General features: G+C 50.7%; 9 protein-coding genes across 9 annotated transcripts; 5 read left to right on the plus strand and 4 right to left on the minus strand.

Moving 5' to 3' along the window:
* Positions 1-703: 703 nt before the first annotated feature.
* On the minus strand, positions 704-1,105 carry NUU61_003454 (uncharacterized protein; the record flags this gene model as incomplete). The annotated part of the gene is made up of 1 exon (XM_056654036.1): positions 704-1,105. One exon carries the CDS (start codon positions 1,103-1,105, stop codon positions 704-706), a length of 402 nt encoding a protein of 133 aa, XP_056512063.1.
* A 504-nt stretch (positions 1,106-1,609) lies between these two features.
* NUU61_003455 (putative carboxylesterase) lies at positions 1,610-3,264 on the plus strand (the record flags this gene model as incomplete). The annotated part of the gene is made up of 2 exons (XM_056654037.1): positions 1,610-1,843; positions 1,885-3,264. 2 exons carry the CDS (start codon positions 1,610-1,612, stop codon positions 3,262-3,264), a joined length of 1,614 nt encoding a protein of 537 aa, XP_056512064.1.
* A 382-nt stretch (positions 3,265-3,646) lies between these two features.
* Positions 3,647-4,822, plus strand: NUU61_003456 (uncharacterized protein; the record flags this gene model as incomplete). Its single annotated transcript, XM_056654038.1, has 1 exon — positions 3,647-4,822. The coding sequence occupies one exon, from the start codon at positions 3,647-3,649 to the stop codon at positions 4,820-4,822; it is 1,176 nt and encodes a 391-aa protein (XP_056512065.1).
* A 390-nt stretch (positions 4,823-5,212) lies between these two features.
* NUU61_003457 (uncharacterized protein) lies at positions 5,213-5,593 on the minus strand (the record flags this gene model as incomplete). The annotated part of the gene is made up of 2 exons (XM_056654039.1): positions 5,213-5,323; positions 5,387-5,593. 2 exons carry the CDS (start codon positions 5,591-5,593, stop codon positions 5,213-5,215), a joined length of 318 nt encoding a protein of 105 aa, XP_056512066.1.
* A 575-nt stretch (positions 5,594-6,168) lies between these two features.
* On the minus strand, positions 6,169-6,477 carry NUU61_003458 (uncharacterized protein; the record flags this gene model as incomplete). The annotated part of the gene is made up of 1 exon (XM_056654040.1): positions 6,169-6,477. The coding sequence occupies one exon, from the start codon at positions 6,475-6,477 to the stop codon at positions 6,169-6,171; it is 309 nt and encodes a 102-aa protein (XP_056512067.1).
* A 1,109-nt stretch (positions 6,478-7,586) lies between these two features.
* On the plus strand, positions 7,587-9,078 carry NUU61_003459 (glycoside hydrolase family 76 protein; the record flags this gene model as incomplete). The annotated part of the gene is made up of 3 exons (XM_056654041.1): positions 7,587-7,716; positions 7,768-8,456; positions 8,509-9,078. The coding sequence occupies 3 exons, from the start codon at positions 7,587-7,589 to the stop codon at positions 9,076-9,078; spliced, it is 1,389 nt and encodes a 462-aa protein (XP_056512068.1).
* Positions 9,079-9,433: 355 nt separating this feature from the next.
* On the plus strand, positions 9,434-10,348 carry NUU61_003460 (SDR family oxidoreductase; the record flags this gene model as incomplete). The annotated part of the gene is made up of 4 exons (XM_056654042.1): positions 9,434-9,744; positions 9,791-9,898; positions 9,958-10,114; positions 10,166-10,348. 4 exons carry the CDS (start codon positions 9,434-9,436, stop codon positions 10,346-10,348), a joined length of 759 nt encoding a protein of 252 aa, XP_056512069.1.
* A 249-nt stretch (positions 10,349-10,597) lies between these two features.
* On the minus strand, positions 10,598-10,931 carry NUU61_003461 (uncharacterized protein; the record flags this gene model as incomplete). Its single annotated transcript, XM_056654043.1, has 2 exons — positions 10,598-10,770; positions 10,817-10,931. The coding sequence occupies 2 exons, from the start codon at positions 10,929-10,931 to the stop codon at positions 10,598-10,600; spliced, it is 288 nt and encodes a 95-aa protein (XP_056512070.1).
* Positions 10,932-12,026: 1,095 nt separating this feature from the next.
* On the plus strand, positions 12,027-13,161 carry NUU61_003462 (uncharacterized protein; the record flags this gene model as incomplete). Its single annotated transcript, XM_056654044.1, has 3 exons — positions 12,027-12,212; positions 12,534-12,556; positions 12,624-13,161. 3 exons carry the CDS (start codon positions 12,027-12,029, stop codon positions 13,159-13,161), a joined length of 747 nt encoding a protein of 248 aa, XP_056512071.1.
* Between the last annotated feature and the right edge of the window lie 42 nt (positions 13,162-13,203).

Consider the following 13,203-nt stretch of genomic DNA (forward strand, 5'->3'; position numbering starts at 1 on the left):
TGAGCCCAGTCACCATCTATATGAGTGTGGATTGCGGACTCAGGCAGAGCATTTAAGGGGCATACTGACCGGCCTACCTAGTCATAGGACTGTTAAATATGACTGCCAATGGGGCTTTTGTCTGACCTGGCCAGAGAAAATATAGCCGAGGGCCCCGCACATGTGTGTCTGTCACAATCTCCATCTAGGCCCTCCATTTAAGGATTTTCTTTTGCAGGTACAGGTACTCTGTTTCTCTCTTGCGATGGTGTTACATCAATATGGATTAATCAGGGCAGTATCTAAGTGGTATAAGTTTTGCCTCAGCAAGATAGCATGATTACCGCAACTCTGGCTTCACTTCCACTTACTACTTCTTGGCATCCAGACTATGCTCTGTCGCATATGTTAGCGGCTTTAGTAAACTCTGCAGGCCTTGGTTTCCGACTAATCAAAAAATTAGCCATCTAAAACCACGTTTTAGATGGAGCGTGATCCTGCTTACTGGCAGGGCTTAGCACATTTTAGATCCAATATAGGACCTTGTAAACATTTTGTGGATGCTAGGTGTGTGCAGTTATCCGTCCTAGAATATCCAATACTCTCTCACCATCGTTAATGGTGAATTTATGCTACTGGATGGAGAAACGTAAATCAAAATTCTTCATCTTCCCCGAGCTTAAGAGCTGTTCTCGATCAGTATTACGATCGTCCTGCCTTGGTCTCATGTCGCCAACACTTCCGGCGTAGAAAATACCGCATGGACGCGGACAATCCGCCCATCCTCAAAGTCGTAAAAGACATGCTCATAAAATCTCATGCGCTGCCCTGCTGCCACCCCCATGTATGGGTCCTTGGGTATCACAGTGAACTCGAGACGACAAGCAACCCGTTTGGATTCTTCGTCGACCACTAGTGTGATGGGGTGGTAGCGCAGCCCAGGAAGCTGATTAACCGAGTCTGAGATGAGTGCTTCATAGGTAGCACGGGCGAGGGGCCGGTCATTATAGTGCAGCTCATCGCCGACAAAAGCGGCCAGGTCAGGTTTCCATCCGGGTCGGTCGGCGTGGGAGTTAAGCTCTTCCAAGTAGTGGAGATAGTGTGCTCTCAGGCTCGGGGGCGACATGATGCATGAGATATAATGGGGGATGAAGAGACAGGAGATGGGAGAATGTATTTTATGTGGCAGGGAAAGGTGGCTTTGCTTGGCGGGGAGGGGGGGAGGGGGGCAGTTGGGCGAGGTATCCATGGAGATTGATCCGAGATATTGAGTGTTAATATGTCTTTTTCTGTGGTGACCGCAGAAGACTTTTTCTTGCGTCTAGTGATCTGAGAAGCCTCAGGCCGAAGACAACATCAAACTGCCTCGTGCAGGTTTTGCCTCGATGCCCCAGGTGTCATCCACTCAAAACCCACCAAATATCCCTCCTCAGCATCTCGTGTGTGTGTGATTGGCTCTGAGCATTTGGGATTAGTCATTCCCCAGCAGTGCGTGAACTCCACACCAACCCAACTGTTCATCTGATCTGGGTTCTGAGCCAACGGTCGATTCCTTGCGAGATGCGACTGCGGATTCCCGTCTCTCGGGTGGATTGGCGTTTCTGCGACTGCAGGTGCATGGCCTTCGTGAATGGCCGTCTTCCTGATTGCAGGCCTTCTCGGTGGGCTGCTGTCCAAGTCCCCGTCTTCCTTGCCGCGTGCACCCACAATTGACTTGGGGTACTCCCGGTATCAAGGGGTGTCGCTTCACAATGGTGTGGATCAGTACCTCAGCATGCGGTACGCCAAGGCACCCACCGATGACTTGCGATTCCGGGCGCCTCGAGACCCTGATCACACGGAGAACTTGCTGGACGCATCCTCGGTAAGGCACTCTCCTAATGCTCGGGAACCGTGCTCATTGAGTTAGTTTGGGCCCGTTTGTGTCGGGGTAGGGCAGTTGGCGACCGAGTCGCTAGCGGAAGACTGTTTATTCGTCAATGTCTGGCGACCAAAGAACGCCAGCTCAAGCTCCAATCTCCCGGTCTGGTTCTTTATTCAAGGGGTGGCTATGCCGTCGATTCCAACGCCAACTACAACGGCAGTGAGGTGGTGGAGCAATCGGGGCACGAGATTGTGTTCGTGAACTTCAATTATCGCGTCGGTGCCCTTGGATTCCTCGCCAGCGAAAGCGTGCGGAAGAATGGAGACCTCAACGCGGGGCTACTAGACCAGCGCAAGGCACTACATTGGGTTCAAAAGTACATCCGCCAGTTTGGAGGCAATCCAAACCATGTCGTCATCCATGGTGACTCGGCCGGTGCGGGTTCCGTGGCGCATCATTTGACAGCGTATGGTGGACAAAATACAACCCTCTTTGTGGGCGCGGTCGCCGAGTCCTCTTTCTGGCCCACGCTGAGAACGGTTGCGGAGATGGAATTCCAATATGAGCGATTCGCCCGGGATGTTGGCTGTCACTCTGCAGATGACGTGCTTGCTTGTCTGCGCGCGACCGATATCAAGACCATCCAGATGGCCAACGTTGCTCGGCCCTTCCCGGGTGGAAGCAGTGCCCCTATTCCGCTGTGGTATTTTCTCCCAGTGGTGGATGGAACTCTTATTCCTGGTCGGCTGTATAGCCTGTTTGACCAGGGGCAATTCATCGCAGTCCCGCTCATGGTCAGTGACGACACCAACGAAGGCACCAGCTTTGCTTATGATGCGACGAATCAATTAGAGGTCGCGCAGTTCATGAAAAACAACTACCCTGGCCTGAGTGGACTTCAACTCAATGCCATCCATAAGGCATATCCACGAATGAATGCTCTTCCGCAGCATGGCGCTTACTTTCCCTCTGCGGCAGCCGCGTATGGAGATTCCACGTTCACGTGTCCAGGCAATTTGATGGCGACGAATATGGCTCGTCACTTCTCGTCCAGTCAAGTCTGGAACTACCGTTTCAATGTCAGAGACCCCACTGAGGTGGCGAATGGGATGGGCGTTCCTCATGTCTTCGATCTGCCTGCGATCTTTGGAGTCGGACAGACAAACATGCCGGCATACTCGTATGCCAACTCCAACGCGGACATTGTGCCTATCACCATGGACTACTATCTCAGTTTCATCAAAGCGCTGAATCCAAACACCCACCGGAACTCGATTGCACCGGAGTGGCATGCTTGGGGATCCGGGGCGGGACAACGACTGAAGTTGCAGACCAATGCCACCGCGATGGAAAAGGTGCCCCAGACACAGTTAGAGCACTGTTCGATGTGGAAGACATTTGCCGCAGATATGGAGCATTAGATATATAGACTAGGGTTCGTGTATTTAGGCGTTTTGGCTGGTGTGCACTTCCTGCTCGACGGTATATAGATGGTTGTTGTCAATCTAAAGATCTCTCGTCTTTTCGCTAGTTGAATGTATTGTATTCACGCATCTCCGCGTGTCTGTCCCGCTCAAGAGCCCTCGGTTACCTTCGCCTTCCGCAGCACGTGAGGGGAGTCTGAGAGGGGAACGGCGATGTGCGACTGACGGCTGACTGTCTTTGTCAGGAAATCCGGGGAACATCTTTCTCCACACCGTTCTCCACCCCGGAGACCCCGGAGTTATATGTTCCTCTCAAACACAGTATATGAAGCCAACCGTGTGAAGTGCAACTGCGTATATCGGGCTGTTGATCAACAGAATGGAGACCCACCCGGTTTCCCTTCCTGCTGTGGCAGTTGAACTGATCGAGCTGATTGCGGATCTTGTCGACTCTGACGATCTGCGGAGCTTGCGTCTAGTTTGTCGTGAGCTCCAACGGAAAACATTCCACCATTTCGCCCGACGTTTCTTCTCATCCATCAAAACCGATCTCTCGGACACCAGCCTACGCCGCATCAACGCTTTGTCACGATATCCCGCCTTATGTCCCTATGTGCATAGCCTAGCATTCGGCAACTATAATGGTATCGGTCGCGGGTTGGTTTGGGATCGCCATCCTTGGGGTCCGCTATCAGCACCGCTGGAGATGGAGGCAATCCAGTCCCTGCGTGATACTTTGATGTTGAAGCTCACCAACTGTCGGTCCTTTTTCATTCTTTGTCGATACCCCGAGGGCCACCCAGACTTCAGCCATGTTACGATCACAGATGCGGTAGCAGTATTTTTTGCGTTGGTCGTCGACGCTCCTTTACCGGTCATGTCTTTTCACCTCGTCTATGCAAACAAATGTTCGCAGACTCTCATCATGGACATGCGCCGCTTGCCAAAATTACTTTACCGGCAACCCCGGTTTCGAGTCGTCTGGGGAAATTTACAAAAACTCTCCTTGGAACAATATCTCACTCTGGATAATTTCGGGTTTTTGTTGGAGCTAGTTCTCAGTACGCGGAATCTCCGAGCTCTTCTCTTAAACCTCGGCTCCCACGGCCTCGCTTATGAGTTCATGCATGAGCTGGCCGAGTCAGGCACATTTACTCGACTACAAGAGCTTGCCTTGTTCCGGACTTCGATCAGAGCAACGGATCTTCTAAAGCTCCTTGGCCGCCTTCGTGGGAGCCTCAATGCTCTCACATTCTACTACATCTCTGTGGCGTCCGTTGATAGTTGGGCTGGTGTTTTCAAAGAGCTCCGGGAAAACTTCCCAGCTCTGCAGAGGGTATCACTATCTTACCTTTGGGCCAGCACGCCGGCGAAGGGCCTCTTATCATTCCCAGATCTTCAGAAAGAGTCTATTTTATGCGACCCATCGGGCCAGCATTTAAACCTCTTTTATTCGGAGAGTTCTAGGACTACGTCTGTGTTGGGCGTTGAATATTCCGGGTCGAAGATATCGCAAGTATTGGGTCTACTGCAAACAGCCGCCGAGTTAACTTGATGACATGCGATATAGTGATGCAGCCCTGGAGGGCTAAAGGCTGGCGATGATCTCAACTATTGTAGTTTTTCCCGCAACCATAATATCATTTTTCGTTCAATATAATACCAATCTCTTCAAGCGAACCGGAAACGATCCGAAGCTGAGCAATTCTCGTCTTATAAGTCGCGTCGAAGCCACCGGTCAGAGATTGCCCGAACTTAGCAATCACGGAAACAAAAAATAAATAGAGAAAAAAAAAATGGAGAAAAGCTTTGAAGCCCAGCCCCTGGAGCACATGTTCGGCGAAAAAATTGGCACACTATAAACGGAACCTTCCGACATCTACGCCAACTTCCTTCAAACCTCGCTCGAATGTAACATCACGCTGAAGCTTCTCTCTTGGCAGACCTAATATGCTTGGATGAGTTGGGAGCCGTGTTGGCCTTCGTGGACCATTGATGTATGGGCCACTGCGTAATCTTGATCCTCCCATTTAACGGCATTGATGTCATCGTTGTACTGGGAAAGGCTGTCAGTAGGGGAAGATAGTAAAATATGGAGGGAAAGTCCACCATGATATACCTCCCAAGCCCCCCATTTATCGCAGCACTCCCATCCGGCTAAAATCATCATGCCAGTGCGATCGGCCATGTTATATAGCTCAGGGTATTCTTGATTTACTTCCAGACGAACGGTGCTGAGTCCCATATCAAGCATGTACTGAAACATCGTCTGCACGCGCTTTTCATCAAACCGGAAAAACATATCTGGCATGTAACCAGCTCCCATGACCTGGAATGGCTCGCTGTTGACATGAAACAAACACCGTGTCATTGAATCCATTAAGCTTGGAAGATACGTGGCGAATGCCAAATTGTTGAGGACGGCCAGCATCCGATACAACAAACCATCATCATGAGTAATGGCACTTGCTTGAATCGTGTATAAGGGCTGATTGCCTCAACGCGCAGTCCACCAGATTCGGGGATTGTTGATTGTGGTATTGATAGCCACAGACTGCTTTGCATTAAACTTTAAATCGAATGTGTGGACGATGTGAGTAGTTATAGAGCCATCTGGAGCTTTGATTGTGCCGTTAATCGTCACACGAATCTCTCTAGACTCATGATTGACAGAGTCAGTTCGAAGAGACACATTCACTTCAGTGGCTGCTCTGGGATTTTTAACATCAGTGATGACACGGAAAGGGCAGTCTGAGACAACTCTACATGGCGCCAGACGCCCGTGCCATTGTTTGGTGGATATGGGTTCCAGTCCACGAAGCCCATGGCCAAATCCCGAAGATAGTTTGTAGGATATGCGCGAATAAGAATGCAATTAGCGCCATTCTTGGACATGGTCAGTTAGATTGTATCGATGTCCGCCGTAGGAGCCCTGTTGTTTGAATAAAACAACTCCGTCTCGTACACGCCATTTTCAATGAGTCCGGCCATGACAGTACCACGAGCGCTCATGCGATACCATGACGAGACATCCGCGCCGGGCTGTGATAGCTGATGCACATCGTCCGATGTCGTGGCCGGCCGAAGCTTCCATCCTGGTAAGACCGCTGTTTCTCCAGGAGAAGCAACTAGAAGGGATGGGCTTGTGATCGCGGTGCAGGCACCGACGAGTGCCACCAGGATGGCGTCGAGCTTTGGTGGTGTCAACATGGGATGGGATTGTTTGGGGCGGCTGGTTGTTTTGAGAGCAAGTTGTCTGAATCTCGCAACATTTGACCTCCGACACTCATTGGAATACTTATTGTAACACTGATTTACTAGCATTCTATAACCGTGGTATTATGCCGACGGTTTGCAGTGCTCATCAGAGATCTTACTCTGGAGTTCCGCGGTTGAGTTGAATGGACTAAGCCCAGGGCGGAGGTGCGCACCTCGAAACACGATGGTCAACTGTATGACTTTAACTGAATCAACAATGCAGTTGTGTAGATGAGGTGTTGAGGATGTAACGTGCTGGTGCTTCGCTGCCTGATATAGCAGGCATAACCACTTGTGGACTGTTACCTTAGCCTGCAGGCCTACACTCTTTGAGGCATACACGCTGGAGTTGATGGACGAAATTCACAACCACATCCATGGCCTTTTCCAAGTCTCGTCGCAAATCTTGGTGGCACTGAATGGTTATCTTCTGGGCCTCTCGGAAGATGGAGACCGCAGGGTGAAGAAGGGTCATTTCCTCCCTACCGGAAAGGGATGTCCACTGCAACGCTGGAATGCGTCGACTGTCGCAACCACCTCGTTTGCGGCGACTCAATTGCATGTTTCTTCGAGTCCCTTTTGTGGCAAATGATTCGCCAGTGCTTCCAATACCCCTCGGTCGATACCCCGAATCCCTCTGACAGGGCCCCGCCAGATGTTCCTCTGCCGGCCCGCATCGTACAGCACCCGATTCAAGAACCGTGGGAGGGGGGAGCCAAAGGTTGCACCTCACCGTCCCCCAAGGTGGTTTCGGTCGGAACCGGCTGTCAATGACGCTTCATGCGACCAATGCTCAGGTACACTGACCGACATCTCCGATGTGTGGAGTGACAATGGCCGGAGGGGAGCAGGCATTGTTACCATGCCAGCGCCCCTGATGTTGTTGGAATGTACTCATACAATTCACCCCTCTCGCTCCTGTGCATCATCCGCTCTGACGTTGTCTCTGCGCTTCTCCCCCCTTTTTTTCAAGTCCTCTTCCCGGGGGATCGCTGTGCTGAACACTCCGGCTGTCAATCGGTCCCGTTTTGTTACCACATCGAGGACAATATCCCCTCGTCATGCGTATCGGCAACCATGTTCTTCGGTCATCCTGGCTGAGCCTTCTTACTACCGTTCTGCTGGGCGCGTCGACAGTGCAGTCTATTGAGCTCCAGATCGATAACGAAGGCAGGTCACCCGGCGCCAGGAGTTGATGAACACCAAATTACTGACAGCAAATCTCAGATTCTATTAAAAAAGCGGCGAAGGAGGTAGCGACCAATATGATGACCTACTATACCGGCATGAATCCAGGCGACAACCCCGGTAATCTACCAGATCCGTACTTCTGGTGGGAGGCCGGGGCCATGTTCAACGCTCTGATCGACTACTGGTTCTACACCGGTGACGACACCTGGAACGACATCACCATGCAGGGCATGCTGTGGCAGGCGGGGGACAACGCTGCTTTCATGCCCAGCAACCAGAGCAAGACGGAGGGAAACGATGACCAAAGTTTTTGGGCATTCACCGCCATGGCCGCTGCCGAACGAAATTTCCCCAACCCTCCTCACGGCAAGCCGCAGTGGCTCGAGATGGCCCAGGCGGTCTTCAACACTCAGGTTCCACGGTGGGACAAATCATCATGCGGGGGAGGGCTTCGTTGGCAGATTTTCACCTGGAACAATGGGTATAACTACAAGAACACAATATCCACCGGTGGGCTTTTCAACCTAGCAGCGCGCTTGGCCAAATACACCAAGAACGAAACGTACCAGGAATGGGCGGAGAAGGCATGGGACTGGACCACGAATGTCGGATTCATGACTCCTCAGTATCGCTTCTGGGACGGGGCCAGTGACTTGAACAATTGCTCGGAGATGAACAAGATTGAGTGGACCTATAACTCTGGGGTCTACCTGCTTGGTGCAGCGAACATGTACAATTTGGTGAGTGGATCTGGTTTGACTGTGTGGATGGTAAACTGACCTGTGCCCCCAGACCGAGGACCCCAAGTGGAAAGAGCGTACGGAGAAGATCCTCGCTGCCTCTGATGTTTTCTTTACTCATGATCCACCCAATGTGATGTATGAGCGGGCCTGTGAGACAATCAACACGTGCAAGGTGGACCAGCGATCCTTCAAAGGGTACCTCGCGCGCTGGATGGCCCAAACCACCCAGATGGCGCCTTTCACATACGATCGTGTTATGCAAAAACTCAAGGCCTCTGCACAGGCTGCTGCCAAAACCTGCACAGGCGGTGATAAGGGAACGACCTGTGGCATGAAATGGACGGACCAAAAGTGGGATCACAGCAAAGACTTTGGTCAGCAGATGGCGGCCCTTGAGGTGATCCAGGCGAATCTGATCACCCGCGTTGCTGCACCGGTCACCGACGACAACGGTGGGACGAGTAAAGGAAATCCGAATGCTGGCGCCCCTCCGTCCAAACCCAAACCTTCGGAGTTGGCTTTCGATATTACCACAGGTGACAAGGCGGGTGCAGGAATCTTGACAGCAATGGTGATCATCACAATTGGTGGATCAGCGGGCTGGCTCATCTGGGATTGAATTTTTGGTTTACCTTGTCTTCGTTCTGCTCTGTTGGCGTTCGTGGTGACTTTTCTCAATGTATGGCTTCTGACAGGGGGAGTTCTGTGAATATGGCTGAGTCTTAATACATATTTCTTGAGATGGAATTGCTCAAAGTGTTATTATTTCGTACAATGTTCTGCCAGAAGACCATTCAGCCCGGCGTGTGCTCTGCGTTACTCCCGAGTTACTGGAGATTAGTTAGCAGCGGTCGGCGTTAAGCGGAGTTGACGATCGGGTCAAAACCGCGTGGATTCATCAATGTCCCCCCCCCACATCACTTGCCTGCTAACCACTCTTAAAACTACAACAATCATTTCAGGACCTCACAACCATGGCCTCATATTTAGTCACGGGGTCCTCGCGGGGCCTTGGACTGGCACTAGTCACTCGTCTTGTTGCCTTGCCGAAGGCCGAGGTCGGAACCATCATTGCGACCGCTCGCCAGGACAACTCACCTGGCTTGAAGGAGCTGGTGAATGCATCGGCAGGTCGCATCGAACTTGTGACTATGGATGTCACCAACGAGGCCAGTGTGAAACAGGCAACCACCTTAGTAGAACAGAAGCTGCATGGAAAGGGATTAGACTATTTGATTAACAATGCTGGAGTGATGGATTGGTCGCCGACAGGATTGGAAGGAATGTAGGTGATTTTTTCCTGCAATGATACCAACATATTGACTCGGTAGGGACAATCTCAATGAGGTTTTCAATGTCAATGTGACAGCAAGTCATCTAGTGACGAGGGCTTTCTTACCTCTTCTTCGCAGGGCAGAGAAGAAAGCCGTGATCAATATGTAAGCCATGCCTGGGTATTATTTTTGTTTAAAATGAATCTAAAGGTTAACCTGGGCAGATCGACAACTCTGGGGTCTATTGCCATGGCTGAGGTCTACCAACATATGAAGTCGCCGGCCTATAAAATATCGAAAGCTGCCATGAACATGTTGACCGTGCAATATGCTCAGCAATATGCCAACGATGGCTTCACATTCTTGGCCATCAGCCCTGGTGTACGTGCCGAACTCTACACTCCTCTCACTGCCTTTTCCTGACGTTCACAGTGGTTGCGCACGGAACTCGGCAGCGCGCGAGCAGATCTGCCGGTTGATGTTGGCGCTGAGAAGGTGGTTGATATTGTACAAAAGGCAGGTCCTGAACAGAATGGAAAATTCTTTGACATCCTTGTTCCCGGGTGGGAGAAGTTGAGCAGGGCAAGGTATGATGGGGAGGAAATTCCTTGGTGATCAAGCAGATTAGCTCAAGCCTGCGGTCAAGGGAAATTGTGACTATTGGGAATACTGTAGAGCCAATCTTTTTCTTCAAGGCTCCCGTTCCGGATCCATGTGTTGATTATCAATGTAGTAATATTCCAGTTCAAACTCTGCAGCTAGACGCAGAATATGGGCCAATTTCCACCAGTATTCCAAATATCCCGGGGTGTTTAGCTGCTCGTCAATGAGTTTTGAGCTTTCTTTTGCGTGGATTGAATGGACTTACCCCGAACATGAGTGGCTACCCTCCTGCTCTGAATCGTTGCAGCCACTCTTGCAAAGCTTGGGGTGGCCAACAATTCCGGGGTTTTTGCAGTGAAACAGCACATTCTTCAATGGCTCCGTCTCAAGATCGGTCCCCTTCAGCACGTCTTTCAGATCATCATTGGTGAAACCTATTGATGTTAGAGTGATCCGGTTGATCGGAGACGCAACGCTCACCCTTGGATTTGGTGAGCTCGGCGGCGCAGTAGTCAAAACTGGGGGTGCAAGTCTTCTTGGCGAGGCCAGTGGTGGCCAGAGCAAAAATAGCCAGGGTGACAGTGGAGAACTTCATCGTGACCTTGGGATGGAGGCAGAAAGATGCGATGACTGCGAGGAGGGGAAAACCAGGGAGTTAAATCTCGTTCCCAATGGAACTCGATACCTGTGGATAATAACAAAGATTTGGCATTCCTCACCTGGTCCAAGCGGGTTGGGTTTCGATAGCTGGAGTGGAATGTGAGTCGGCATGCGGTTACGCTATTTATGGGGGCATCCATACCACACCCACGAGGATTTCGCATCTTCACAAAACAGTGGGTAATCCATATGCAGGAGCAAATTTTACGAGACTATCTCTACACTTCGGAAAGACATAAATATGGTTCAAAATTTAAATATTTCAAACGGTGTGCTTTCATATACCGCCCAAGGTACAGCACGGAAACCTTAGCATCTCAATACATACATTTCAGAAAAAGGGCATGGCATTTTCATGGTATATCTGATAAATATCACGCATCCGGGAATTGAATAAGTGGGAAAAGAAATACTAGTAACATATCATTCAATGCCCTAGTCCTACCCAGGCAGCTCTACCCAGACCACCGTGATAACATAGAACCCCGCACGAAGACGATAATTAATTTTATTAGGATCATAAACTTGATTCCATTTATTCTTCTTCTATGTATCGTGGGGCTGGTAAGCAGACCTGACGGTTGAATCCTTGACCTCATGGCACCAAACCAGAAGTCCGCAGGTTTGCTGAAAGCAATGCTCATATCATTTGGTGAAACAAAGTAAAGCCAGTTTCTCGCCTTGTCTTACAAGACCCAGGGCTCTCGCAATCCAGTCCGATTCAGTCTTACTGGCAGCATATTCCTCATGTTCTAGCAGATACACGGTCTCCAGATTTGCCAGCAGAGAGAAACTTCGCCATAATCGGATCAGGGATCGCAAGGCTGGCTGTGGCCAAGACACTTTTAGAATGCCATCCGTCGGCAACAGTGAATGCACTCGAAGCTCGCACGCTTTGCTCTGGAGCTACTGGGCGAAACGGTGGGCAGATGGCCATGAATGTCGGCGAAGAGTATATGCACCTGGCAGAGGCACATGGGGCCGAAACCGCTAGAAAAATTGTTGCATTATACTTCGCAATCTCGAAAAGATGCACGGGCTTGTTGAAAAGTACGATGCCTTACAGACAATGGACATGCAGCGGATCAAGAAGCTGCGTGTCTTCTTGGCAGATGAAACATTTCACCAGTTCAAGACTAGTATCGCGCGCCTGGAAGGGGATTATCCGACGCCAAAGGGTTTGTATAAGATTCTTGAGGCTGATTTTGTTCTCAAGGTGCGTGGATCCATTTTATTATTTTTTTCTCCCCTTCGAGGGTTCTCCCGATGCCTCGTTTCTGATCTTGCCTAGGTATACGGCGTCCGCGGCGCACCAGGGGGGGCTTTTTTACCCACAGGGACCATTTAGCCATATCGTTTGGTCAGAAAGGTGTTCGACATTTGATTGCAGAAATATCCGGACCGACACACCCGTTCAAGCCGTTGAGCATCATGCCACATCCATAGCATCCATCACCACCGTATATCCCTATTCGTTCCACACGCCGCGAGGACTGCTACGACTTGACAGTGTCATATATTGTACGAACGGTTACAGCGGCCATCTGTTACCCCGATTGCGTGGGCGTCTCCACCCCTTCAAGGACACTATGTTCGCTCAAGACCCAGGAGACTCAATGCCTAACAGGGGGCCTACTATCTCGTGGGGATTTCACCATCCGCCGTCATATGAAGCTCAGGGCAATTGTTATGGCCATGGGATATATTACCTTGGACAAAGCGCAAAGACGGGTTACTTCTACTTTGGAGGGGAGAACGCCCGGGTGGAGGAATCCGTGTCTCCAGATGATAGTTTCATGAACGAGGACTCGGTGACGCATCTACTATCGGTATTGCCGCAGTTCTTTGGCAAAGACAGCTCGCCACCATGGAGACTAGTAAGTGCTTGGAGTGGCATCATGGGATTTTCATTCGATGGTCTGCCACTAGTCGGGAGGCTTTCGTCCGATCTGTCTGGACGAATCGGCGATGAAGAGTGGATTGCAGCTGGGTTTAATGGCTATGGCATGGCAAACTGCTTGATGAGTGGAGAGGGATTGACCCTGATGATGTTAGGGAAGAACGTGAGCCACTGGCTCCCGAGCGCATACGGCACAGGAGAGAAGAGACTGGGAGAAACGTCCACAGTCTCGCGAGCGACCAAGGGCTTAAGCTCGAAGCTATAATTCATTTGGGGTGTTTTCTCCTAGAAGATTTCTCAAGCCATT

Source organism: Penicillium alfredii, assembly GCF_028826965.1.
Source record: "Penicillium alfredii strain IBT 34128 chromosome Unknown utg000005l_segment0_segment0, whole genome shotgun sequence".
Taxonomy (NCBI): Eukaryota; Fungi; Ascomycota; class Eurotiomycetes; order Eurotiales; family Aspergillaceae; genus Penicillium; species Penicillium alfredii.